Source organism: Accipiter gentilis, chromosome 35, assembly GCF_929443795.1.
Source record: "Accipiter gentilis chromosome 35, bAccGen1.1, whole genome shotgun sequence".
NCBI classification, from domain to species: Eukaryota; Metazoa; Chordata; class Aves; order Accipitriformes; family Accipitridae; genus Astur; species Astur gentilis.
Window position 1 is genome coordinate 9,830,859 of NC_064914.1, and position 23,998 is coordinate 9,854,856.

Below are 23,998 nucleotides of genomic sequence, written 5' to 3' on the forward strand. Positions count from 1 at the left end.
GGGTTTATTCCACATCTCGCTGCTGGGGGGAGGGGGTATCTGGGGAGGGTCACAGGGCCGCTTCGGGGGCCTTGTCGTCATCTGGGGGGCAGTCGATGAAATCCGCCAGCATGGTGGCAGTCTCGTCCAGCTCCTGGGGGGGGGGGGGGAAGGAAGGGGCAGGGAGGTCGGGGGGGGCCCAACTGCCCCTGTTTCCCCCCCCCCTCACTGCACCACTCTTCCCCCAAACTGCGTCACCCCCCCAACTGCTCCCTCTCACCCCAGCACCCCAAATTGCCCCCTTACCCCAAACTGCCCCCTCTCACACCAGCACCCCAAATTGCCCCCTCTTACCCCAAACTGCCCCCCTTTTTCACCCCAGCACCCCCAAATTACGCGCCCCCGGACCACCCCAGTACCTCCTCCTTGTCCGCAGGGGGCAGGGGCTCCTCCTCCAGCTGGGGGGGCGCTGGGGGGGGGCTGCCGGACCCCCCCGGGGGTTCAGGGTGCGGTGGGGGGTGGGCTGCATCCAGGGTGGGGGGTGGCACCTCGGGGGGCTCCAGGAGGGGGGGGGGGAGGCTCGGGGATGCCCGGGGGGGGCTCCTCCTCTTCCTCCCCCCCATCCTGGGGGGCTTTGGTCCCCTCCCCCTCCTCCTCCTCTTCATCCTCCTCCTCCTCCTCCTCCTCCTCCCCGCCGCCCCCGGCCGGGGCGGGCGGATGGCCTTCGTCCACCTCCATCACCAGGGCACCGGTGTCCCCCGGGGGCGGGGGGGGCTCCTCGGGCACCGGCAGAGGCTGCCCCTCCTCAGCACCCCCTTCCTCCTCTTCCTCTTCCTCCTCCTCCTCCTCGGTGAGGCCTTCGTCCTCCTCGTACTCCTCCTCATCCTCCTCGTACTCCTCCTCGCCCAGCTCTTCTTCCTCGTCGAACTCCTCCTCCTCCTCCTCTTCTTCCTCCTCCTCGAAGAACTCTTCCTCCCCGAACTCCTCTTCCTCCTCCTCCTCCTCTTCCTCCTCCTCCTCCTCCTCCTCGCTGCTATTGATGTTGATCACGGCCGGGTCCGGCTCCCCAGGGATCCCTGGCGGCTCTGGGGGGGCGGCCGCGGAGACGACGGGGGGCAGCGGTGGCGGTGGCGGCGGGGGTGGTGGTGGGGGGCCCGGCTCCTCGGGGGGCTCGGGGGGAGCCAGCGGGGGCGAGGGGGGTGGCGGCGGGGGCCCCCCGCTCTTGGGGGCGGGGGGCGAGGGGGGGGCACCCCGCTTGGGGACGATGACCACGCTGTCGTCCGAGTCGCTCTCCAGGGAGATCTCCACGTCCGAGGGCTCCTCCTTGTCGTAGTGCACGAAGACGGGGCGCCGGGGACGCCCCCCTGCCGGACCACTCTCCTCCTCGCCCCCAGGGGCGGCGGGGGGCTGCCCGGGGGGGGCCTCCCCGGGGGGCTCCTCCGCCAGCGGCGGCAGCCGCGGGGGTCCCAGCGGATTGGCGGGGGTGGCCCGGGGCGCCCCTGGGAAGGCAGCGGGCGGAAGGGGGCGGAAGGGGGGGGCAGGGGGCTCCGGGGGGGGGCCCTGGGACGGCAGTGGGGTGCAGGGGGGGCACCCAGGGCCGGGCCAGGGCATTTGCCACCACCAGAGCTTCGGTGCAGACGGAGGAGACCTGGCGGGGGGGGGGGGGGGGGAGAGGTGGGGGGTTAGTGGGGTGCCAGGAGAGGGGGGGAGACCAGGGACAAGGGGGACTTTGGGGGTCCCTGGGGAGATGCAGGGGCCCTTGGGTCCTGGCTCCCCGATGTGGGAGGTCCTGCGGGGTTGGGCTGTGGGGTGAGGGGGTCTCCCAGGGTCCCGCCTGCAAGACAAAGGCGTTTAGGAGTGCCTGGGGGGGTCCTGGCTGTGAAATGGGGGGGCCCAGATGGGATAAGGGGGTCCCAGGAGGGATAGGGGGGATCCCAGCTCTGGGACAGAGGGTTCTCAGAGGGGGTCGTGACCCATGTGGGTGTCCGCTAAGGGCTAGGGGGTCCCTGGGAATCCCTGCTGTGAAATGGGGGGCAATGAGGAAGACCCCGGAAGGACAAAAAGGGGGGTGGGGTGGGGCCAGGAGGAATAAGAGGTCCCTGGGGGACGGGGACACCCTAGGCGTCCCAGCTCTGGGATGGGGGGGCCTGGGGAGGCCCCTGGAGGTCCCAGGCGAGGACTGGGGGGTCCGCAGCCCGTCTCACCTGGAGGGCCGGGTCGCGCTGGCCCTGACCAAAGGCACGCAGGGCGCAGTGCAGCGGGGGGGCCCCGGCGGGGGCGGGGGCCAGCACCAGGGCCAGCAGCAGCTGGTAGAGGGCGGCCCGGCACGGGGGGCTGGCGTAGGGGGTGCCGGGGGGGCCGGCGGCAGCGGCGGGGGACCCCGGAGGGACCTCGGTCTGCGGCAGCCGCAGCAGCAGTGGCACCACCAGCTCCTGCAGCCGCTGGTGAGGGGATGGGCGAGGGGGGGCTGTCAGGGGAGGGGGCACAGCCTCCCTCAGCCCCGTGGGGACCCCCAGCGCGTATCCCTGATCACCGCACTGCTGCCCTGGCCCTATAGAGACCCCCATTAACTGCCCCCACACACACACTTGCCTCAGCCCTGTAAGCTCCCACATCAGCTGCCCCAGCCCCACAAAGACCCCCCGCCTGACCCCCCCCAGTCCTCATTACCAGCCTCACCACCAACAAGAGCCCCACCTTCTCCCAGCATTCACCCCCACCCACCCTCAAGGCCCCCCAAGAACCACACCAGCCACACATCTGCTCCCCAACACCCCAGTACCCCCCCAGCCCCACAGAGCCCCGTCCCGCCCCCGTCCCCTTACCCGGTGCGTCTCCTCCTTGATCAGCGGCCCTCCCGTCAGGATGGTGCGACGCAGCGCTGGGGGTACATGGGGGTCAGCAATGGGGCGATCCGGGGGGGGGGCTTCTCTTTCCCCCACCCCACAACAACGATCGGGGTCTCGGGGAGCCGCAACAAGGTGAGCAGGGTGTCCCCTTTGCCCTGACACCCCACCAACAACAGGGGGGCTCAAAGGGACGAGCGAGGCCCCACCTTGGCCGCGAGGGAGGGGTGCAGCCCCCCGTGCCTCCGGGGGTCCCCGGCCCCCCACCCCGTACCTCGCAGGGCAGCCTGGCACACATCGCTGTTGGCCGCCGGCTCCAGCTTGCGGTGCAGGGCGGGGGCATCTCCCCCGTCCCCCAGCTTGGGCCGTTTCGGGGCACTGGGTTTGGGGTCTGCCTTCAGCTGCAGGGAGGAGAGAGAAGAGGGGGTACCGGGGGTCTGTGGGGGCGGGGGTGAGGGTCCAGGGGGGGGCTCACCTTGATGCCCTCAGCCGGGGGTGTGATGTCGCTGAGCAGGTGGGCCAGCAACACCTCGCCGGGGGCCCCAGGGCCCTGCAGCACCCCCGAGGCAGCGCCCGCCACCTCCACCCACAGCTCCAGCACCTGGTACAGGCGGGTGCGCACCGCGCTGGGGGCACAGGGCGTCAGGGGGGGCGCAGGGACCCCCAAACCTCCCCGTGTCCCCCCAACCACCCCAGGGACCTCCAAACCTCCCCGCGACCCCCCAGCCGCCCAAGGGACCCCCAAACCTCCCCGCGTCCCCCCAGCCGCCCCAGGGACTCCCAAACCTCCCCACGTCCCTCCAGCTGCCCCAGGGACCCCCACACCTCCCCACGTGCCCCCAGCTGCCCAGGGACATCAAGGACAGACACAGGAGCCCCCCCAGCTCCCCAGAACAGCAGGGATCCACAGGGGTCCCCCCAGGCCCAGCCCTGCTGCGGGGGAGCCCCCCGCCAGCCCCCCCCCCAGTACCTGAAGGGCTTCTCCTGCCCCGGCAGCACGGCCTCACGGGCACCGCTCCAGGCGCTCAGCACCTGGGGGAAGAGGCGGCCCAGGACGCTGCCCCAGCGCACCAGGCGTGCCCCACACCTGCGGGGCGGCGTCAGGTCTGTGCAGCGGACCCCACCCCCCCACAGCCCCCGCCCCAGCACAGCCCTTCCCTTCCTGTGCACCCCGCTTCCCTCCCAACACAGCCCCACAGTTCCCAGTGTCCCCCAAGCACCCCCAGATCCCTCTCAGTTCACCCCAGTTCCCTCCAGATACAGCTCCAGGGTCCCCAGTCCCCCCCAGCACAGCTCCAGTGCCTCCAGAAGCCCCCAAAAGCCCCCAGTTCCCATCAGTTCCCTCCCAGCACAGCCCTAAGTATCCCCAGTACTCCCAAAAGCCCCCAGACTCACGCCAGGATTAGGGAGGAGAGCACATCCAGCATGTCCAGGTGGACAGAGGGCAACAGCAGCATCTTCAGAGGACCATCCCCAAACCAGTTCTGGGGGGACAGAGCAAGGCTGGAATCCGAGGTGTCCCACCTACACCCCCGAACGCAGCCCTGAGGCCACAGGAGCGCAGCGGGGGGACCTCAGCCCCCACTGCCCCAGCCCCAAGGACACAGCTTTGGGCTCAGCTGCCCCGGGGGGCACTCGGGGACAATCCCCCGCTGCACTCACTATGTTCTTGCTGGTGATGTTCAGGGCACGGCAGATGAGGTCCAAAACGTCCTGGACGGGGACGGTGACGGGCGCCACGAACTCTTTGCTGCCAAAGAAAGGGGGGTCAGGGGAGGCCGGGGATCCAGGAGACACAGCTGGGGGGCTGGGATGGTGGCCAGGGACTGGGAGGGGGTCCAGTACCTGAGCAGGAGCTGGAGCACACGGGCCAGTCCCGAGAAGCGGTTGTGCAGGGTAAGGACGAAGCCAGTGTCCCCGTCCTGGGGGGCTGGCAGCAGCATCTCCACCCCCGGCCCCTCATAGGGCAGTGGGTCTGGGGGGGACAGTGTTAGCGCTGAGGCACCCCCAGGAACCCCCTGGGGTCCATCGGTCTTCACAGGTCCCCAAAATGTCCCTCAGGGTCCCTGCCACCCCACCAATATCCCCCAAAACACCTCAGAAGGTCTCTCCGTGCCCCCAGAGCCCCCCAAACCTATCCTCAGAGTCTCTCCACCCACCCAGTGTCCCTCCAAAACACCCCTCAGGGTTCTATCCTCACAGCCCCCCACCGTGTCCCTCAAACCATCTCTCAGGGTCTCTCTACAGGCCCACAGCCCTGAAAACCACCCCTCGAGCTCTCTCCGTGACCCAGAGCCCCCCAAAGCCACACCTCAGGGTCTGTCCCTGTCCCCGGAGCCCCCAAAACCCGCCCCGGGGTCCCTCTGTGCCCTCCCCCGCCCCCCACTCACCGGTTTCGCTGCCCTCAAAGAGTGCCCCGAGCAGCCCGTGCAGGGTGGCCAGCAGCCCCTGCACCTCCTGGTTCCAGCACTCCGTGTGCCGCAGCCCCTGCGAGAAGCCCCGGCCCAGGGCCGGCAGCAGTGCATAGCACTCGCAGGCCAGCTGGGGGCGGGGGGGGGGGAAGCATGTGTCAGGACCCCCACCATCCTCTCCTCCGGGCTGCCCCAGACACCCCAAGAACTGCCCTGGCACCCCAGAGACCTCCAACCCCTATGAGCCCTCCCAGGGGTGCCCCAGCCCTTCCAGCTGCCCCTGGTCCCCCCGTGACTGCCCTGGCCCCCCTAGAGCCCTCCCATGTCTGTCCCAGCCCCTCCCCCCCCCAAACCACCCCAGGGCTCTTTTGGCCTCCCTGTGATGCCTTACATCAGGACCCTATTGGGGTGCCTATACTTTTCCTAGAAAGCCCCCAAACATTGCTCTAGCCCCACCCCAGGGCTCCCAACTGCCCCCCCCCCCCCAGCCCCCTGAGACTGATCACAGGCCCCAGGATGTACCCATGCCACCTCCCCCCCCCCACCCCCCAGGACTCCCTCAGTCCCCAGAACAGCCCCAGACCTTCAACCTGCCATGACATGCCCCCCTCCCAAGAACAATTTCAGGGTGTCTGTCCCCCCCAGCTGCCCCATCTACCTGCTGCAACTGCGGAGAGTCGGAGTCAATGCGTGAAAGGAAATACGCTGCCAGTTTTCCCTAGGAGAGACAATGGGTGACGGGGGGAATGACACAGAGCACAAGTCCCTCCGTTGCCACAGTCTCCTGAGGCCGGCTCAAGGCACGGACCCCCCTGAAATCCCCGGGGAGGTTCTCACCCGCATGGAGCCGCAGGCCCGGGGGTAGAAGGTCATGCAGGACTTGATGCCTTCCAGCGTGGAGACCTCACACTGCAGATGGGGGATTAGCAGGGCAGGCACGGAGCCCTAGTGTCCCGTCCCACCCCCGAGACCCCTGTGTGCCCCACCAAGCCCTCCCAAATCCTTCACGTGCCCCCTCAAGCTCTCCTTCCCAACCCCTTGTGACCCCACAGCCCTCCTCAGCTGCCCGCGTGTCCCCCTAACTCCACCATGTTCCCCCCGGCCCCCGGTGTCACCTCCTCACCCCCCAATCTGTCACCCAAGGCCCCCCAAAAAGCATCCCCCCGCCCCTCTGTGACTCCTGACCATGCCCCCAACCCTCTGTGCCACCCCAGACTCTCTCAGAACTTCTGTGCCCCCCCCAACCCTTGCGACCCACCTCAGTGCCACCCAACTCCCCCGTGGACGTCCATGTGCCCCCCTCGGGCCCCTCCAGCCCCCCATAAGCTCCCCATGCTCCCCCCAGACATCACCATCCCCTCTGACCCCCCTCAGCCCCTCACAGACCTGCCCCAAGCCCTTGTGCGATCGTCCCCAGCCCCCACTTGTGTCCCCCCTGCCCCTGCCTGTTCCCCCATGACCCCCCCCAGCTGCACCTCAGGCTTGAGGGCCAGCAGGGAGGTGAGCAGCCCGGGGATGTGGTTGGTGCCAATGTCCCGTGCCAGCTCGGGCAATTGGGAGGAGAAGAGCAGGAGATCGTGGAGCACGGCCACCCCCAACGCCATGGTGGGGGCCGGGTCCTGTGACTGGGGGGGGGGGTAGTGGTGGTCAGCACAGTCCCTCCTTGGCACGGCCCCCACCCTCTCCCAGTGCGCCCAGTCACCTGCTGCCCTGGCTCAGCCCAGCCCAGGCAGTGCTGCCCCCCAGGACCCCTTCACGGACAACCCCCCCAGTGCCCCAGGACCTCCCCCAGGGACACATCTGGTCCCCCAGGCCCCCCCCCTCATCCTCCCAGGACCCCCCTGGGACTCCCCCACCCCCCTGGGACCTCCCACAGGACCCCCCCCCCCCCCCGGGACCCCCCCATCCTCCTGGGACCTCCCCCAGGGCCCCCCCATCCCCCTGGGCCCCCCCAAATCACCCGGGACCCCCCCCCCCACCTGTAGCAGGTGCTGCAGGCAGCGCAGCCAACCCAGGCAGTGCTGCTGGAAGGGCTCGGTCGGGCTCTCGCTCACCAGCAGCGACAGCAGGCACAGCCCCTCGAACCTGCAACGCCATTGGCTGCCGCACGCGGGGACCGCCCCCGCGGCCCCCCCCACCGGCCAATGGCGCGGCCTGCCCCCCCCCCCCCCCACCCCGTGAGGGGATCACACTTCTGATTGGATGCAGTGCCACCTAGTGCCACACCCCCCCGACCCACCCCCAAGTGAGGGGAACCAACGGGAGGGAGTACAGTAAGGGCGTAGTGCACAGGCGAGGCCCGATTGGCTGTCTGTCTGCATGGCCACACCCACCAGGGAGCGGAACCCCTGTTGATTGGGCTCTGTCCCACCTAGTACCACCCACCACGTGTCAGGCAGCCAACAGGAAAAGAGAGCTTGTGGGTGTGGTCCAGGGAGGACACACCTCTGCTGACTGGCAGCTCCACTAAGCCAATTGGAGAGAGCACCCCGGGGGTGTGGTGCTAAGGGAGCTTCTGACTGGCCGCCTGTTCACCTAGTCCGGCCCACCCATGACAAAGCAACCAATGAGAAGCAGGACTAGGCAGGCAGGCGTGGTGCATGCAGCAACTCTCCTTCCGATTGGCTGCCTGGCCATGCAGCCACGCCCCCAAAAGAGAAAACCTCTTTTGACTGGTTTGTGGCACAGCCAACGGCCATGCAACGGTGACCTGAAAGCACGTTCCCATTGGCTAACGAGCTGGCCGCACCCACCCTCCCGCGTGAACGGACCAACACTGCTTTCCAATTGGTTCACACCTCACTTTTTGCCCCGCCCCCCGGGACAGCAACCAACGAGAAAGACAGCCGCAGAGGAGCCCACGCGCCCCGATTGGCCGCAGCGGCCGTCACTCACCGGGTCTTCATGGAGCCAAGGCGGGCACTGGTGACGCCGACGAGGCCTCCGATGGCCTGGGCGCTCTGGGGTCAGGGGGTCAGGGGTCACGAGGTGGTCAGGGGTCACGAGGGGGTCAGGGGTCACGAGGGGTCCCCAAGGGTCATGCGGGGGGCGGGGAGTCACAAGGGCCGGGGCAGCGGGGATGGGGGGGGATCGGGGGTCACGTGGGGCCTAACGGGATGGGGGGAGGGAAAGGAGGGTCCCGGGGGTGGCGGGCGGGAGCGGGGGGCTCCCAGTGCCGAGAGAGGGCTTCCTGGCGCCGGGGTGAAGGTCCCGATCCCGGGGCTGGGGTCCCGGTGCCCGGGGGGGGGGGGGGGGGGGGAGGGGGGTGGTGTCCCATTCCCGTCCCCGGTGCTCCCCCTTGCCCGTCCCGCACCTGCGTGCCCGCGCTGTCCCACAGCCCCCGCACCAGCCCCGGGAGCGCGCGCCGGGAGGGCGGGAGCGCGCTCAGCGCTTCCAGCAGCGGCGCGGCGGGGGCGCGCGCCGCCGCCACCGCCGCCATCGCCGCCGCAGACGTCGCCGCCGCCGCGCGCCCAGGCGCCGTCTGATGGCGTCACGCCGCGCGGGGAGGCGGGGCCCGGGGAGGGGCGGAGCCTGGGGAGGGGCGGGGCCTGAAGACGGCCTGCGGAGGGGGGCGGCTTGAAACCGCCCCCGCGCCCCAGGAGCTGCCCGGGGGGGAACTTGAAATGGCCCCGGGGGGTCTGGAAACGGCCACGGAACGGGGCCGGAGGGGGAGCCTGGACACCGCCGCGGCGCGGGCGCCCCGGAAGGGGTCACTTCCCCTGCCCACCCACCCCCCCTCCGCCGTGACGTCGCCCCCCCCTCCTCCCCGCTGCGCCCCCGGATTGGCTGCGCCGCCCCGCCACGTGATCTGGGGCCTGGTCATGGCCTCGCTGCGGCCCGCCGTGCCCCCCCGCCGGGCCCGGGGACCCACCGCCCCCGCCTAGGACCGGGATCCCCCCTATCCCCACCCCGGGACCCCCAGCCCCAGCATGGGGGAGAAGGCGGGCACCAGGTGAGGGGGCCCTGCACGCGCCCCACGCGCGGGGGTGGGTGGGTGGGTGGGTGAGTGAATGACAGCTCCCCCCGGGGATGCGCCGGGGTCCCCCCCCCTCTCCGGACATGGCTGCGGGGGCTAAGGGGAGGCTGAGACCCCGCTGCGGGGGGCGGCGGGGGGTGCCCGGCCGCCTGGGTCCCCTGAGCAGCACCCAACCCCCAGCCGGGGGGGGGGGGGGCTGGGCAGGGGAAGTGCCCGGGGAGGAGGAGGAGGAAACGGGAGTGGAAGGAAGCACTGACCGCGGGGGAGGGGGGGCCCCTCTGCACCCCAAAGTGGGGGAGGTGGCCGTGGGGCCCCTCCCAGCCCCACAGCTAACGGGGATCCCCTGCCCCCCAGCTGTGGGGCTGTGTCCCCCCCACACACACACCCACACCAGCCCCCCTGCTGCTGGTAGCCCCGTGCATGGGGGGGGGGGGGGTGTGTTCCCCTAAGAGGAGGGGGGGCCCCGTGGGGCTGGTAGCCACCCCTGCTTCCTGCAGGGCAGAAAACAGGAAGAGCCATGGTCAGCCCCCTCCAGGGCCCCCCCAGTGCCTCCCAGTCTAGCGGGGGGGCTTGGGCCCCTTCCCCCCAAGCACAAGGAATGTGGAGGCTTCAGGCACATTTGAGGGGGTTGGGGGGTGTCATGGGGTAGGTTTCACACTTGGGGGGAGCTGGGGGGGGGAAGGCTGTGCAGTGACTTTGGGAGTGTGCCCCCAAACATGGGGGTAGGGGAGGCTGCATGGCTTTAGGGGATGCCCCCAAACCCCTTCCTCCCCCCAAACCCCCATCCCCAAAACAACTATTTTAATCACTTTTTTTTGCCTCACAGGGTGTTCAAGAAATCCAGCCCCAACTGCAAGGTGAGAGACCTGGGGGTTTCACCCCCCAATCCCCCCTCCCCCCTTCCTGGGAAGAGCTTGAGGACCCCCAATCTCCCAGTTTCATACCCCCACTTCTATCATCAGACACCCATGACATGAGCTGTGCTCGTTCTCAGCCTGCCATGGGGATGGGGTGTGTTGGCACACCTGTGCAATTTGGGCCTCACCCTGTGTCAGGAGGCTGCTGACCCTTTCCTTGGGGGGGATCCCTGTGGCCTGACCACTCCCCCATACATCCCCCCCAGCTCACGGTCTACTTGGGCAAGAGAGACTTCGTGGATCACTTGGACCGGGTGGACCCTGTGGGTGAGTGGGGCTTGGGGGGGCTGCCAGGGGGGTGAGGGAGACCTGGGGTGGCAGAGGGGCTGCCTGGGGGCAGCACGGAAGGGGTGGGGGGGACCTGACCATATGGAAGGGCTGCTGGGAGGGATTTGAGGGGATCTAGGGGTGCTGGGGGGGCGGGTCTGGGTTCTTCTGGGGTTGCCGTGGGGCTGGGGGGACCCCCACCTCCCCCTGACCCCCTCTTCCCTTGCAGATGGAGTGGTGCTGGTGGACCCTGACTACCTGAAGGACCGGAAAGGTGAGGGACAGGGGGAGGATGGGGGGGGTTCCCACACCCCCAGGGGATGCCTGGGTCCCCCCCAGATGCCTGGGTCCCACGGCCACCCCCCGCCCCCCCCCCCCACCCCACAGTGTTTGTGACGCTGACCTGCGCCTTCCGCTACGGCCGGGAGGACCTGGACGTCCTGGGCCTGTCGTTCCGCAAGGACCTGTTCGCCGCCACCCGCCAGGCCGTGCCCCCCCTGCCTGAGGAGCACCGGCCCCCCACCCGCCTGCAGCAGCGCCTGCTCCGCAAGCTGGGCCCCACCGCGCACCCCTTCGCCTTCACGGTGAGCCCTGCCCTGCAGCTGCCCGTGGGGTGCCTCGTCCCTAGCCAGTTTGGGGTCGCCAGCCCCATGCTGACCTGGGCTTCCCTGCCCCATAGCTACCCCCAACCCTCAGGGGCTGAGCCCCCCCACTCCATATCTCCCCCCTGTTACCCCCTGGCCCCTCTCACTCCCCAGATCCCTCAGAACCTGCCCTGCTCCGTGACGCTGCAGCCCGGCCCTGAGGACACCGGCAAGGTGGGGCTGGGAGGGGGTTGTTGGGGGGGTGAGGGGGCAATAGGAGAGGGAGCTGAGGGGGGGGGGTCCGGACTGGGGGGGCTATAGGACTGGGTGTTATTTGGGGGGATGGGGGCTTTGAAGGGGCTATTGGGGCTGGGGGTGAAGTGGCGGGGGAGGGATTGAGATGAGTGTGAAATGTTGGGGGTGATGGGGGGGGGGAAGCAGCATTATGGGAGTCCCATCATCCCCCCAGGCTTGCGGCGTTGACTTTGAGATCCGGGCGTTCTGCACTAAATCCCTGGAGGAAAAGATCCACAAGAGGTAGGTAGGAGGGACCCAGGAGTCTGGCTGCCCTCCACCCCCGTGGCACCTCTCTCCAGGGGACCTAGGGGTCCGGGTGCCCACTCCCAGGGATCCAGGTGTCTGGGCCCCCTTCCTACCCCTCCCAGGAACTCGGTGCGACTGGTGATCCGGAAAGTGCAGTACGCGCCTGAGCAGCCTGGCCCCCAGCCCAGCGCCGAGACCACCCGCCATTTCCTCATGTCCGAGCGCTCCTTGCACCTGGAGGCCTCGCTGGACAAGGAGGTGGATGGCTGGGGGGTGTGGGGGTCCCAGGCGTGGAGCAGGGTCTGAGGGGGGTTTGAGGTTCTAGGCATGGAGCAGAGGATGGTGGGGCAGGGGCCTGGGGAGGTTTGGGGGTCCCAGGTGTGGAGCAGGGGATGGTGGGGAGGGGGCTTGGGGTTCCCAGCAGTGGGGCAGGGACCTGGGGGGGTCTCTGGGCAGGGGTGTGGGGTGCTGTGGTGCAGGCAGTGGGGCACAGCACTGAGCTAGTGCCCCCCCCCAGCTCTACTATCACGGGGAGCCCCTGAACGTCAACGTCCACGTCACCAACAACTCCAGCAAGAGCATCAAGAGGGTCAAAGTGTCCGGTATGGGGGGCACACTTGGGATTGAGGGGGGGACATGGCGGGGGGGGGGGGGGAGGGGAAGCCAGGGGGTGGGGAGGATCTGGGAGTCTGGGGGGGGATATTGGGGGCAGGCAGGGGGCCAGGGGGTGACGCAGCGCTGTCCCCACAGTGCGGCAGTTCGCCGACATCTGCCTCTTCAGCACCGCCCAGTACAAGTGTCCTGTGGCCCAGATCGAGCAGGAGTGAGCGACCCTGGGACCCCCCCCCTCCTCCCCTGACCCCTTGCCCTGGCAGGGACCCTGCCTGACCCTGTGGCTCACCTGGGGTGAACCCATGCCCTCTGTCCCTGGAGCGACCCCCTGACCCCTTGTCCCTGGGCTGACCCTTGAGCCCAGTCCTTGGTGTGACACCACGCCCCGGCATGACCCCTGACCCCTCGTCCCAGGGGTGGCCCCTTGTCCCTGGTGTGGCCCCCGGCTCTTTGTCCCCGGGGTGCCCCCCTGCCCTGGGATGACTCCTGCCCCCGTGCCCCCTTCCCCAGGGACCAGGTGCCCCCCAGTGCCACCTTCTGCAAGGTCTACACCCTGACCCCCCTGCTCAGCAACAACCGGGAGCGGCGGGGGTTGGCGCTGGACGGCAAGCTGAAGCACGAGGACACCAACCTGGCCTCCAGCACCATGTGAGGGGGCGTGGTGGGGCAGGAGGGGGCGTGCAGGGGGGTGCCTCGCGGGGGGGGGGGGGGGGGGGGGGGGGCACTGTGTTCTTTGTGTACCCCCCCCCCCCCCCCCCCCCCCCCCCCCCCGCGCCCGTTAACCGTCTCTTGCAGCGTCAAGGAGGGAACGAACAAGGAGGTTTTGGGGATCCTGGTGTCCTATCGCGTCAAGGTGAAGCTGGTGGTGGCCCGTGGTGGGTATGTACACTCCTCCCCTCCCCCCAAGCACCAGCCCCCTTCATGTCCCTGTGACTCCCCCCTCAGTCCCCCCACTCATCCCCTTCTCCCCCCAGGGACGTCTCAGTGGAGCTCCCCTTCATCCTCATGCACCCAAAGCCCCCTGAGCCCTGCCCCCCACCACAGTCACAGTCAGGTAAGTGATAACCTTGGGGGGCGGGGGGGGCTCAGGGGCCTTGAGCCTTCTGAGACCCCCCCACCTCACCCCAAAACCCTGTGCCCCCCCCAGCCCTCCCTGAGACAGACACCCCTGTCGACACCAACCTCATCGAGTTTGAGACCAAGTGAGTGACCCTGGGGTAGAAATAAATTGGGGGGGGAGGGACAGAGACTGAGGCACTCCCCCCTGGAGAGGAGCTGGGGGGTAATTCAGGGTGCCCCCTGTGTCATTCCCCCCTGCCGCAGCTATGGGCCAGATGACGATATCGTCTTTGAGGACTTCGCCCGCCTGCGCTTGAAGGGGCTGAAGGACGAAAAGGACGATGAGGACCAGTTCTGCTAGGGACACCCCCGGGACCCGCAAATCCCCCTGTGCCCCACCTCGGACCCCTGGCACTGCCCTAGGACCCCCCCAGGACCCCCCCCTCAACACCCCGGCGCACCTCTCCCCATATGACTGCTGTAAGGGGGGGTCCGCTCTCTTCCCATCCCCATCTCCTGCGGGGGGAAGGGGGTGGCATTTCAGGGGGACCCCAGGCCCCCTCTGGGGTGCAGCCCCCCTCCTCCCATTCCCCCTAAGCACTGGACTCGACTGGGCATTACCCCCCGTCCCCCCCAACTGTTTATATGTACATTAATTTTTAAAGATGTTGCAGGGGCCACCCCCCGGCCTGTCCGTTCCCCCCCCCCCCCCCCCCCCGCCATGGGGCTTGGGGAGAGGGAGGGGTTGTCGCTGGGTTAAATAAAACCCTTTGAGTCGATCGTGGCGTGAGGAGGGTGATTTGGGGGGAAAAGGGGAGGGGGGCTTGGGGGCGGGAGCGGTCCCGCCGGGTGTCCGTCCGTCCGCCCGCCCTCCCCGCGCGGGTCGCGGACCACCGAGACGAGTCCTAGAGCGGCCGCGGCAGCATAGAGCGCCCCGTGACGTCGCTTCCAGTTCACGTGACGCGGGCGGGCCCGCCGGGAGTGGTAGTGAGGCGGAGAGGGCGGTACAGGCGTGGCCGGAAGCGGAAGCGGCGGGTACGGCGGCCGGCGCGGGCCATGGCGGGCTACGGGGTGGCGAACGAGCGGCTGCGCGTGCTGGAAGAGCTGGAGCGCGAGATCGGCGCCTCCCTGCAGAGCGCCGGTGGGCGGGGCGGGGCCTCCGTGTGGGTGGTGCTTACGGGGCGGGTCTCGGGGGCGGGGCCTCCTTGGCAGTGGGGTCACGCCTAAGGGAGGGGCTGTGGGGCGAGGGGGCGGTGTCTGTGTGGGCGGGGTTAAGGGGCGGGGCAAGGCACTGGTCTCCATGGTGACAGCGGGGTGGTGGCCTTTGACCTCTCCCCTGGAGACCCCTGAGTGGGCCGGGTCGGGGGGCACGGCCTGCACTGGGGTCACGTTGCAGGCCTGGCCCTGACCCCCAGGCCCCTTCGGGGCCAGGGTCAGGGTTGAGGGGTGAGAGGTCAGGGTTCACACCCCACCCACAGGCACAGTCATCCTGGAGCTGTCGAAGGAGAAGGCCGGGGAGCGGCTCCTGGAGCGCCAGGCCGCCCAGTTCAGCGCCGCTGTCCAGAAGGTCGAGTCCGAGCTCTCTGCCCAGATCCGCTACCTCACCCAGGTCAGGGGGTGGGGCCGGGGGGGCGGGGCCGGGGTCACAGCAACGTCACACCATCTCTGCCCCCCCCCCCCCCCCCCAGGTGGCCACGGGGCAACCCCACGAGGGCTCCAGCTACTCGGCCCGCAAGGCCTGTCAGATGGCGCTGAACCGCGTGGACTATGCCCGGCTGAAGCTGGGGGAGCTGGCGCGGGCCTGCGAGCAGATGCTGGAGCCCTGACGGGGGCAGACGGCAGCGGTGCAGGGAGGGGGAACGACACTGACGCGGACCCGGCCCGCGTGGCTGCCGCCTCCCGCCGGACACAGGACTTGCCAAAATAAAGGGAAGTGGCCTTCAGGGGCTGGGCAGGCTGGGCGCGTCCCAGACGCGTGTAGGCATGTGCGCCTGGCTCCCGCCCATCCGCCCTACCCCACCCGCCTCACAGATACACATTTGGGCTGCAAAGTGGCTGTTTAATCATGGTGGGGAAGGGGGGTGCCGCCCCTGAGGCTGCGGGGGTGGCAGTGAGACTCAGAGGCGGTGGCAGGACTCAGCTCAGAGCAGTTCAGGGGATTGTACCCCAGCCCCACATCTGTGGGGCAGGAGAGGGGCATCAGGGCCTCAGGCAGAGGTGAGGAGCCTGGGTCCCCACCTCTCCCCGCTCCCTGGCAGCCCTCCCCAGCATGTCAGGGCACCCACCAGGCCCAGGCTGGCTCCCAGCAGGATCACCCCCATGGCCAGCCCCACAGAGAGAGGGGCTGGCCCCACAGCAGGCGGTGGCATCTGGGGGTCCTGCCCCACAGCTTCCTGGTGGATCCAGCCTGCGGGGGTGGGGGGCAAGGCCTGGGGGACCCCCAGGAGCTGCCCCCCAGACTCATCTCTGTGCTCCTCACCCAGTCTCACAGCAGGGGGGTGGGGGGGGGAGCTGCTCGAGGGGGTGCTGCATTTCACTGTGGGGCTGGCTGGGCGTCCCTCTGGGGCTGGGGGGCTCAGTGGTGCCAGGGGGCTGGCAGGGGGTCCATCTGGGGGTCCATGCGTAGGCAGGGGTCTGGGCAGGGGTCCATCCGTGGGTCTGTCTATAGCCGGGCGTCCATCTGGGGGTCTGTCTGTAGCCAGGGGTCCAGCCAGGGGTCTCTGAGCTGCTGCGGGGGAGAGGAAAGGGTGGCAGGGGTTAAGGTTCCCCTCAGGTGTGGGGCAGCCCTGGGGTCCCCCCGCCTCGCGGGGGTGTGGGGCAGGGACCCACCTTGGCGTTCCCAGAGCTGCAGCAGCTCCATGACCCACGGCGAGTCCTGGAGCCCACAGATCTGCTTGTGGGGCAGCACGAACCTGGGGGGGGCACAGGGGCTGATGTGGGTCTCAGAGACTGTTGTGGGTCACAGGGGGGATGTTGGGGTCTGCTGTGGGGCACAGGGGCTGTCATGGGGCATGAGGGGGGATGTGGGGGGCTGCTATGGGGGGAATCCCTCCCATCCATAGGCCCCAGACCCCATCTTTGGGGCCTGACTTCCCCTGGCCCACCCCCTCCCCAGTTGGAGCCTCCTGGGCACCAGCTCCTGGTTCCTCTTTTGCTGCTGGGTTGGGGGGGGAGGGGGGGCGGTGGCGGCTGCTGGGGCGGGGGGGGGGGGAGTGAGGGCCATCCGCGGTGCTGGGGGACCCTATGGGGCTGGGGGGGGGGGTGGCTCTAGGGTGCTAGGGTCTGAGAGGACAGGGTCTGGGGGGGTCCCAGGGACTGACGTGGGGTGTTGGGGGTCTCTGGGGGGTGGTCAGGGGGTCCCTCACCTGCGCACATGGTTGGGGCAGAGATCCACCCGCAGCACATAGGGTGCCAGGGGGGCCAGGCGCACAGCAGGGGGGGGCTTCCAAGGCCAGCGGTGGGTACAGGTGCAGGCCCCTGCCGAGCCCCCCACGTTCCCCAGCGCTGGCAGGGAATGGGGTGGGGGTCAGAGGGGGGCACTGGCCCGGGACACCCCCCCCTGCCCCCACGATCCCCAAAGCCCCAGCACCACCACCCCTGCCCCCATCTTTGTATGTCCCGTCACGGTTCCCCTCATCCCCCTGCCCCCGCTCCCGCTGCCCCGGGACCCACCCCCAGCGCCCCCCGCCCCGGTTCCCGGCCGGCCCCGGTACCTCCCCAGGGCAGCAGCAGCAGCAGCAGCAGCAGCAGCCGCCGCCTCGGCCCCATGGCGCGGCCGCACCGGGCAGAACCGGGCAGAGGCGACACCGGCTGCCCCTCCCGGACGGACGGGACGGCACGGGACGGGACGGGACCGCCCGCGGGGCCGCTCCGCCCCCCCGCCCCCGCCGGGAACCCCCGAACGGGCACCGGGAACCCCCGGTCCGGCACCGGCACCCCCCGAGCCGGCGCCGAGACCCCCCCGGCCGGGACCTCCCCCTCACCTCACCCCAGTCCGGCCCGGCCCCCCCGGGACACCGGCAGCCCCGAACCGGGACCCCGGACCCCCCCCCCCCGCACCTCCGCCACCCCCTTTCGGTTTCCGTTTCGACTTCGGGGCCGGTGTCTTTCCCGGCAGCGTGACGTCACACGCCACCTCGCGGCCGCGTGCCGGCGCCGGGATTTCAGGGAGGGGCCGCCGGGGGCGTGGTGAGCGCGAGGGAGGGGCCCCCCGTCACGGGCGTGACGTCACAGGGGCGGCTTTGGGCTTCAAGGGCGCAGCGTGCCCGGTGGCGTCACGGCGGCGGCTGCAGGGCGGGGCAGGGCGGGGACGCACAGGTGCTCCCTGCTGCGCCCCGCCCCGGGCTCCACCCCCCCGCGTTCCGGCCAATCAGCGCCGCCGTGGGGAGGGGCCGCGATGACGTCACAGCGGCGCGGGAAAGCCCCGGCCGGTGTTTACCTTTGAATCCCCCCTGGGCAGGAGGTGGCGGACGGGGGGAGCGGGGGGTTTGAGGGGGTCGGGGCGGCCAAAGGGCGCTCGGGGGGGGGGAGGGGGGTCGGTGGGTGCCCTGGGGTCGGGGGGGGCCGGTTGGGGGCTGCGGGCTTGGGGGGGGCGTCGGGGGGGGCCAGGGCCGGGGGGATCTGGGGGTGACCGGGGGCGCCCCCCCCCCTGACCCGGTGCCCCCCCCCCCTCAGATGGAGTTCCTGACGGGCTACCGGGCGGAGCTGCTGGAGCTGGTCTCGCTGGTGCTGGGCTGGCGCTGGGGGGCCAGGGGGACCCCCCCGAAGCCGGGGGCACTGCGGCGGCTGCCCCCCGAGCCGGGGCCCTGGGTGCTGCACGCACTGCCCAACGCCCGCCTGGGGGTGGCCCTGCCCGCGGGGGGGGCCTGGAGGGGTGGGGGGCCCTCTGGGGACCCCCGGGGACCCCTCTGTGGAGACACGGCCCTGACACTGCCCGACCTGTGCCGCACCCTCACCTTCATCAGCCTGGAGGAGGAGGAGGAGGAGGAGGAGGAGGAGGGTGGCGGGGGAGGCCGCCCAGGTAATGCCCCCCACCCCCCCGGGCGGGACCCCCAAACGTGACCCCCCAAACCCCAGACCCCAAAACTGGTCCCTGAGCTTGGCTGGGAGCCCCCGAACCCCCACGCCAGAGGGGGCCCTCATCCCTTGGGACCCTCAACCTGAGCCCAAAGGGACCCCGTGGGGCACCTGGGGTCCCCCCCCAGCCCCCCAGGAACTCTGGCCCCTCCTGACCCCCCAGGGACCCTAAAGCCCCCCCCTGACCCCCATCCCCCATCCCCAGGCCAGGTGCTGGTGGTGACATGGGTGCTGCTGCTGACGGATGCCCGCGGGGCCCCCCTGGGCTTCGACTTCGAGCTGGGGTCCCCCCGCGCCCCCCCCGCACCCCCTCCAGCCCGCCGGGCCCTGGCCCTGCTCTGCCGCGCCATGGGGTGCCCCATGGCCGGGGGACCCCCCCGCCGCCCCCGACAGCTCGACGTGGGGGATGCCGGCCTGCACACGTGAGTGACCTCCCTCGGCGCCTTTTGGAGCGCCGCCCCGTGTCACCCCCCGGGGGAAAGACCACCTCTCGGAGCATCCCCCCTGTGACACCCCATGCCCCCCTGTGCACCCCCCCAGTGCCCTGCAGCCAGCCGCCGCACGCCTGGGGGTGACGCTGGTGGGGACCCACCTGCGGGGCTGGGGGCCCCCCCCCACCCTCGGCACCCCCGCGCTGCGCTCCCGCCTCTGCCACGCTTGCAGGGGGCTCGCCAGGACCCCGCTGCCATGGTAAGGGGGGGCGGGGGGGGCAAGAGGGGTGCACAGGTGGGGGGGGCATTGGGGGGGCTTTGGGGGGCGGGGGGGCACCAGAGGGGAGGGGGGGTCCCTGGGAGGTGCAAAGGTGTGGGGGTGCATTGTGCTGCAGGGAGTGCTTTGGGGTGCGAGGGTATGCAGAGGGCTGGGGGGGTGCACAGGGGGTTCCAGGGCCCCCCCAGCGCTGAGCCCCCCCCCCCCCCCCCGGCCCACAGTGCCGGGCTGTGCCGGGCTGCTCCGAGGGTCGAGTTGTGGCACAGAGGGGCTTGGGGGTGTGATGGGGTGCAGGGGGGTGGGGGGGGGGGAGGTTTAGGTGTGCAGGGGGGGTGCTGACGTCCCCTCCCAGCCCGCAGTGCCGGGCTGTGCTGTACTGCTCCGAGGGGTGCCGGGCGGCCGAGGCTCTCGGGGTGCACCGGGGCTGGTGCCGCCAGCTCGGGGGGTTCATGGGGCGCACGGCCGCCCTGGCGCAGCTGCCCTTCACCTTCACCGCAGGTGGGGGGCCGGGGGGGGGGGCCGGGGGGCAAGAGCTGGGGGGAGGACGGGGATGGGGGTGTGATTGGGGGGGTTGGGGGTGCGGTTGGGAGGGTGCTGGGGGTGCAATGGGGTGCAGCGGGGTGATGGGGGTGCAGCGGGATGGCAGGGGTTGCAGCAGGGCCGGGGGGGAGCAAGGGGGTGATGGGGGTTGCAGCAGGGCTGGGGGGGTGCTGGGGATGCAGTGGGTGCTGCAGGGCACAGCAGGGTGCTGGGGGGGTACCTGGGGTGCAACGGGGGGCCGTGGGGTACTATGAGGTGCCATGGAGCGTCTCCCTGCCCCCCCCCCCCAGAGGTGACAAGCGAGACCTTCGACAAGGAGCGGTTCCTGGGGGCGCGGGGGCTCTCCCGGGGGGGCTGGGCCCACCTCAGCATGCTGGTGCGGGCCCCCGACTATGGCGTGGGGCTGGGGGAGGACTGCCACCCCCTCGGGACCCCCCACGGTGAGCGACTGCAGGGGGGACAGGCGGATCGGGGGGCTCTGGGAGGCAATGGGGGGTAACTGAGGGTCTCTGGGGGGTTCCGGGAGGCAATGAGGGGTGCTGAGAGGGTAAGTGGGGGGCTCAGGGGGTCTGGGGGCTTGGGGGAGCAATGGGGTGCACTGGGGGAGCACTGAGGGGATAAGTGGGGCTGGGGGAGGATCTGAGGGTCTTGGAGGGGCACTTGGGGGGGATTGAGGACTCGGGGGTAATTGGGAGTTATTAGGGGGCTCTGGGAGGTATTGAGGGGCCCTGGGGGTGCTGGGGTTAGGGGGGGGTCACTGATGCCCTGTGCCCCCCCTCCCAGACCTCCCCTTTGAGGGGCTGCAGCCGGCTGGGGAGGTGTCGCTGCCCCCTGCCCCCTCCGAGCCCCCCCCACCCAACAGCTTCTTCAGTGAGTGGGGGAAGGGGGAACGGGGGGGTGTTGGTGTGCAATGGGGCTTCGATGGGAGACATTGGGGTGCAGTGGGTGGGCGTTGGGGGTGCAATGAGGGATGCAGCGGAGGGTGCATTAGGCATTCGTTGGGGGGCACTGGGGGGGTCCTGGGGGTGCACAAGGTGCTCCAAGGGCTGTTGTGGGGGGCCGTGGGGTGGTGCGGGGTGCCAAGGGGGGCCGTGGGGGGCCAAGGGGGGCCGTGGGGTGGTGCGGGGTGCCAAGGGGGGCCATGGGATGCCAGGGGCTGCAGCGGGGTGCAGTGTGGGGGGCTGTGGGGGGCCATGCGGTACTGAGGGGTTCCATGGGGTGCCGTGGGGTGCAGCAGGATGCCTGACCCCTCCCCAGGCTCCTGGCAGCAGTACTACGCCTGGCGGGGGCTGCCCCTCAGCTCCCCCCTGGCCGCGCTGCTCTCCTACCCCCTGAGCCTCTACTACATCGTCACCAGCCTCGTGCCCCAGCACTGTAAGTGGGGTCTGGGGGGGCTTGACTGGGGGCACTGGGGGGCCGGGCAAGGGTGACCCGGGGGGTCAGGGGTGCCCCTGCAGGGCCAGATCATCCCCCTGGTAATGGGGGTCCCGTGTGGGGGGGGGGTCCTCATTTGAGAAGCCCTTTGGGGGGTGCCCCGGGGGGGTCCCCTTTGGGGGTCCGCACTGAGGGTCCCTCGTGGTCCCCCAGTCCCAGAGCTGAACATCCTGAGGAAGCGGTCACTGCGGGTCCAGGTGGAGGAGAGCGGCCGGGAGCTGCAGCTGGTCGGGCTCTTCTGGGTGCGTACTGGGAGAACCAGGAGGGACTGGGAGAGACTGGAAGGGACAGGGAAAGACTGGGAGCACTGGGAGAGACTGAGAGCATTGGGAACAGTAGGAGAGACCGGGAGGACTGGGAGGGACCCGGGGAACTGGGAGGGACTGGGGGCACTGGAAGCTGCAGCTGGTCGGGCTCTTCTGGGTAGATACTGGGGGGACTGGAGGGGACTGGGAGCACTGGGATCGGTGAGCAGAAGGTGCCAGGGTCGCTCAGAGGGGCTGGGGGGGCTCCGAGGGAGGTCGGGGGTCTCACACTCGCGCCCCCCCCCCCCCGCACCCCAGGAGCTGTCGGTGCTGCTGCCCCATGTCTCCCTGGAGCTGCTGTTCCTGGGGGGCTCCGTGCCCCCACCCATGGACGGGCGGCGATTCCTGCTGCACCACATGGTGAAGGGGGGGGGGGGGTGTCATGGGGGCCGGGGGCGGGCACATGGATGTGGAGACCTGAGGGGTTGTGGGGGTGAATGGGGGGGGGTATGGTGGGGGTGAGTGGGTGGTGGGTATCATGGGGGGACGTAAGGACACTGGGGGCACACGAACACTTGGGGGGGGGGCAGTTGGGGGCACTGGGGGTTGTTGGGGGGCAGTCAGGGGGGCCAAGGGGGGCCATGACGCCCAGCCGAGGGGGTGCCTGACACCCCCACCACCCCACAGGAGGTGCAGGAGCTGCTCCCAGGGACCCCCCCAAAGGCGGGGGGGCCCCGGGGGGTGCAGGTGGCATTCAGCACCCGCCCCGGCCCCCGCCCCGACCTCGTTGTTGGTGAGTGGGGACAGTGTGTGTGGGGGGGGGCACAGGAGACAGTGGGGTCCAGGGCGGCGAGGAGGTCATTGGGGGTGTGGAGGGGGGGTCACCTGGGGGGCAGGTGGGGGTGAGCTGGGGTCACAGGAGGTCTCTGGGTGCCCCCCCCCCAGGGTTCAACCCCGGCTTCGCCCTGAAGGAGTCATGGCTCAGCGCCCTCCCCCGCCTGCAGGTTAGACCCCAGAACCCAAATACCCCCTGTCCGGACCCCCCTGGGAACCTAATGACTCCCTGGGGACCCTCCTAACACTCCTGGGGACCCCCTTAATACCCCCCAGGACCCCAATACCCCCCTCTCGGACCCCCCTGGGAACCCAATGACTCCCTGGGGAACCCCTTAAGATCCCCCAGAACCCTAATACAACCCCTCCCCAGGGAACCCAATGACCCCCTAACACCCCTGGAAACACCCCCTAATAACTAACCCCCTGGGCCCCCCCAGTAAACCCTCGGGGACCCCCCTAACCCTCCCCAGGGTCTCCAAACAATGCCCCCCAGGATCCCTTTATCCCCTTAATACACCCTGGGAACCCCCAATAACCCCCAAGGAGCCCCCTGATCCCCCCCCAGGGACCTCGCTACCCCTCCAGCACTCCAGGGCCCCCGGGTGGGGGGGACCCCCGATGGGGCACGGGCCAGTCCCAGACATGGGGTGTCTCCGCCCCCCCCAGGCGCAGCGGGTGCCAGCATACTTCGCGGAGGGGGGGGAGTATGGCTGCACGGTGGCCAGGGCGGCTGTGGGGGTGGCCACGGGGGGGGGCACCGGCCCCCCCCTCCTCAACCCCTTCCGCTGCCCCTTCCGCCAGCCCGGCCTGGACAACGCCCTGCCCTGGTGAGCCTGACCCCTGACCCCTGACCTGACCCTGACACCCGACCTGGCCTTTGGCACAGCCCTTGACCCTGACCCCAACCTCTGACCCCATGTTGACCCTTGACCTGACCTCTGAACCTTTGATCTGACCCTCAACCCTGACAGACCTGACCTTTGACCCTGACCTCTGACCCTAGCACCTGACCCCTGAGCCAAACACTGACCCTGACCCCTCCTTGACCCCCACCCCCTAGCCCTGACCTCTGACCCCACCTCAGCTCCACCCTGACCCCGGCTGACCTCTGCCCTCTGACCCCAGGTACGCCAACGCCTTCATCTTCCAGCTGCTCTACAAGGGGGGGGGCGGGGGGGGGCCCGTCCCCCCCCGGCAGCGGCCGCCCCCCCCCCACTCGCCCCCCGCCAGCCCCCCCCGCGAGCGCCGCCGCGACAAGCGCCCCCCCCGCCGCCGCCGCTGAACGGGGAGTGCCGGGGTCGTTAGCGGGGGCCACTGATTAATGGAGGGGGGGTCACACAATAAACACGTGTTTGACCAACAGGCAGAGCCTCCGGGAGCCCCCCCAATAGCCCCCATCACCTGTGGCCCCCCCCAGCCGGCCCTGGACCAACACGGCCGCTCCCCCCCGGGACCCCCTTCTCCTGCCCCATGGCGAGGTCTGCGTCCAGGGTCCGGGGGGGGGCGGGACGGGACCCGGGATGGGCGTGTGACCCCCCCTGGGGCGGGCAGGGACTGGCAGATGGGCAGGGACAGACGGACAGGTGGGGACAGGCAGGCAGGTGGGGACAGAGCGATGGGCAGGGACAGACGGACAGGTGGGGACAGACGGATGGGCAGGGACGGGCAGGGACAGACGGACAGGTGGGGACAGGCAGGGACAGACGGACCCCGGACCCTCGCTCGCCCCACACCTAAACCCCCCCCCCCCGCCACCCCCCCCGTCTTGTCCCCGTTGCCGTCCCCGCCCAGGTGACGTCACCTGCCCTGGTGACGTCACCGACACCCCCCACCCCTACGTCACCCGCCCCGCCCCCCGGGGACCCGGCCCCCATATACAGGTGCGCGCACCTGCCCGGCCCCAACCGAGCGGGGGGGTCGCTGCTGCGGCGCCTATACGGGCCCATAGGAGGTCCCTGCTGCTC

The 23,998-nt window shown here is 70.4% G+C and overlaps 5 protein-coding genes across 10 annotated transcripts; 3 read left to right on the forward strand and 2 right to left on the reverse strand.

Moving 5' to 3' along the window:
- Positions 1-17: 17 nt before the first annotated feature.
- Positions 18-8,789, reverse strand: PELP1 (proline, glutamate and leucine rich protein 1). The gene is given in 21 exon segments (XM_049792592.1): positions 18-133; positions 399-446; positions 449-554; positions 556-1,388; positions 1,391-1,627; positions 2,184-2,237; positions 2,240-2,420; positions 2,805-2,860; positions 3,100-3,226; positions 3,301-3,451; positions 3,796-3,912; positions 4,221-4,309; positions 4,488-4,575; positions 4,671-4,800; positions 5,216-5,366; positions 5,895-5,954; positions 6,074-6,145; positions 6,712-6,861; positions 7,216-7,321; positions 8,132-8,196; positions 8,550-8,789. Coding segments are annotated over 21 exon segments (3,003 nt in total). The 5' UTR covers positions 8,676-8,789; the 3' UTR covers positions 18-77.
- A 261-nt stretch (positions 8,790-9,050) lies between these two features.
- Positions 9,051-13,897, forward strand: ARRB2 (arrestin beta 2). Of its 2 annotated transcripts, none has more exons than XM_049792594.1 (15): positions 9,051-9,188; positions 10,039-10,069; positions 10,336-10,396; positions 10,626-10,670; positions 10,784-10,980; positions 11,155-11,214; positions 11,450-11,517; positions 11,646-11,781; positions 12,041-12,125; positions 12,274-12,346; positions 12,646-12,783; positions 12,931-13,014; positions 13,110-13,189; positions 13,283-13,337; positions 13,459-13,897. In XM_049792594.1, the coding sequence occupies exons 1-15, from the start codon at positions 9,166-9,168 to the stop codon at positions 13,553-13,555; spliced, it is 1,233 nt and encodes a 410-aa protein (XP_049648551.1). In that variant the 5' UTR covers positions 9,051-9,165; the 3' UTR covers positions 13,556-13,897. The 2 variants fall into 2 exon arrangements, with proteins under 2 accessions (XP_049648551.1, XP_049648550.1); XM_049792593.1 differs by lacking the exon at positions 9,051-9,188 and adding an exon at positions 9,707-9,857.
- A 308-nt stretch (positions 13,898-14,205) lies between these two features.
- On the forward strand, positions 14,206-15,250 carry MED11 (mediator complex subunit 11). Its single transcript, XM_049792652.1, has 3 exons — positions 14,206-14,335; positions 14,673-14,803; positions 14,883-15,250. The coding sequence occupies exons 1-3, from the start codon at positions 14,251-14,253 to the stop codon at positions 15,018-15,020; spliced, it is 354 nt and encodes a 117-aa protein (XP_049648609.1). The 5' UTR covers positions 14,206-14,250; the 3' UTR covers positions 15,021-15,250.
- A 1-nt stretch (position 15,251) lies between these two features.
- On the reverse strand, positions 15,252-17,169 carry LOC126034684 (proline-rich protein 36-like). Its single transcript, XM_049792651.1, has 4 exons — positions 16,908-17,169; positions 16,560-16,698; positions 16,024-16,106; positions 15,252-15,922 (listed from the first exon to the last, which is right to left on the reverse strand). The coding sequence occupies exons 1-4, from the start codon at positions 16,960-16,962 to the stop codon at positions 15,402-15,404; spliced, it is 798 nt and encodes a 265-aa protein (XP_049648608.1). The 5' UTR covers positions 16,963-17,169; the 3' UTR covers positions 15,252-15,401.
- Positions 17,170-17,859: 690 nt separating this feature from the next.
- On the forward strand, positions 17,860-23,316 carry ZMYND15 (zinc finger MYND-type containing 15). Of its 5 annotated transcripts, none has more exons than XM_049792577.1 (13): positions 17,860-18,214; positions 18,476-18,692; positions 18,811-18,960; positions 19,331-19,476; positions 19,809-19,958; positions 20,302-20,388; positions 20,776-20,892; positions 21,106-21,194; positions 21,516-21,617; positions 21,885-21,990; positions 22,143-22,201; positions 22,701-22,861; positions 23,160-23,316. In XM_049792577.1, the coding sequence occupies exons 1-13, from the start codon at positions 17,869-17,871 to the stop codon at positions 23,314-23,316; spliced, it is 1,887 nt and encodes a 628-aa protein (XP_049648534.1). In that variant the 5' UTR covers positions 17,860-17,868. The 5 variants fall into 5 exon arrangements, with proteins under 5 accessions (XP_049648534.1, XP_049648535.1, XP_049648540.1 ...); XM_049792578.1 differs by having other exon boundaries at positions 22,707-22,861; XM_049792583.1 differs by lacking the exon at positions 21,516-21,617.
- The last annotated feature ends 682 nt before the right edge of the window (positions 23,317-23,998 follow it).

Bases quoted from the DNA above. Each gene is read 5' to 3' on its own strand.
- ARRB2 (XM_049792593.1), top strand. From the start codon at position 9,730: ATGGTCAGCCCCCTCCAGGGCCCCCCCAGTGCCTCCCAGTCTAGCGGG. The intron at 10,671-10,783 runs GTGAGGGACAGG...CCCACCCCACAG, and splicing joins CTACCTGAAGGACCGGAAAG to TGTTTGTGACGCTGACCTGC. The intron at 10,981-11,154 runs GTGAGCCCTGCC...CTCACTCCCCAG, and splicing joins CGCACCCCTTCGCCTTCACG to ATCCCTCAGAACCTGCCCTG.
- MED11 (XM_049792652.1), top strand. From the start codon at position 14,251: ATGGCGGGCTACGGGGTGGCGAACGAGCGGCTGCGCGTGCTGGAAGAG. The intron at 14,336-14,672 runs GTGGGCGGGGCG...CCCCACCCACAG, and splicing joins CGCCTCCCTGCAGAGCGCCG to GCACAGTCATCCTGGAGCTG. The intron at 14,804-14,882 runs GTCAGGGGGTGG...CCCCCCCCCCAG, and splicing joins AGATCCGCTACCTCACCCAG to GTGGCCACGGGGCAACCCCA.
- LOC126034684 (XM_049792651.1), bottom strand. From the start codon at position 16,962: ATGGGGCCGAGGCGGCGGCTGCTGCTGCTGCTGCTGCTGCTGCTGCCC. The intron at 16,699-16,907 runs GTACCGGGGCCG...ATTCCCTGCCAG, and splicing joins GCTGCTGCTGCCCTGGGGAG to CGCTGGGGAACGTGGGGGGC. The intron at 16,107-16,559 runs GTGAGGGACCCC...TGCCCCCCCCAG, and splicing joins TGCCCCAACCATGTGCGCAG to GTTCGTGCTGCCCCACAAGC.
- ZMYND15 (XM_049792576.1), top strand. From the start codon at position 17,869: ATGGAGTTCCTGACGGGCTACCGGGCGGAGCTGCTGGAGCTGGTCTCG. The intron at 18,693-18,810 runs GTGAGTGACCTC...GCACCCCCCCAG, and splicing joins GGGGATGCCGGCCTGCACAC to TGCCCTGCAGCCAGCCGCCG. The intron at 19,959-20,301 runs GTGAGCGACTGC...CCCCCCTCCCAG, and splicing joins CCCCCTCGGGACCCCCCACG to ACCTCCCCTTTGAGGGGCTG.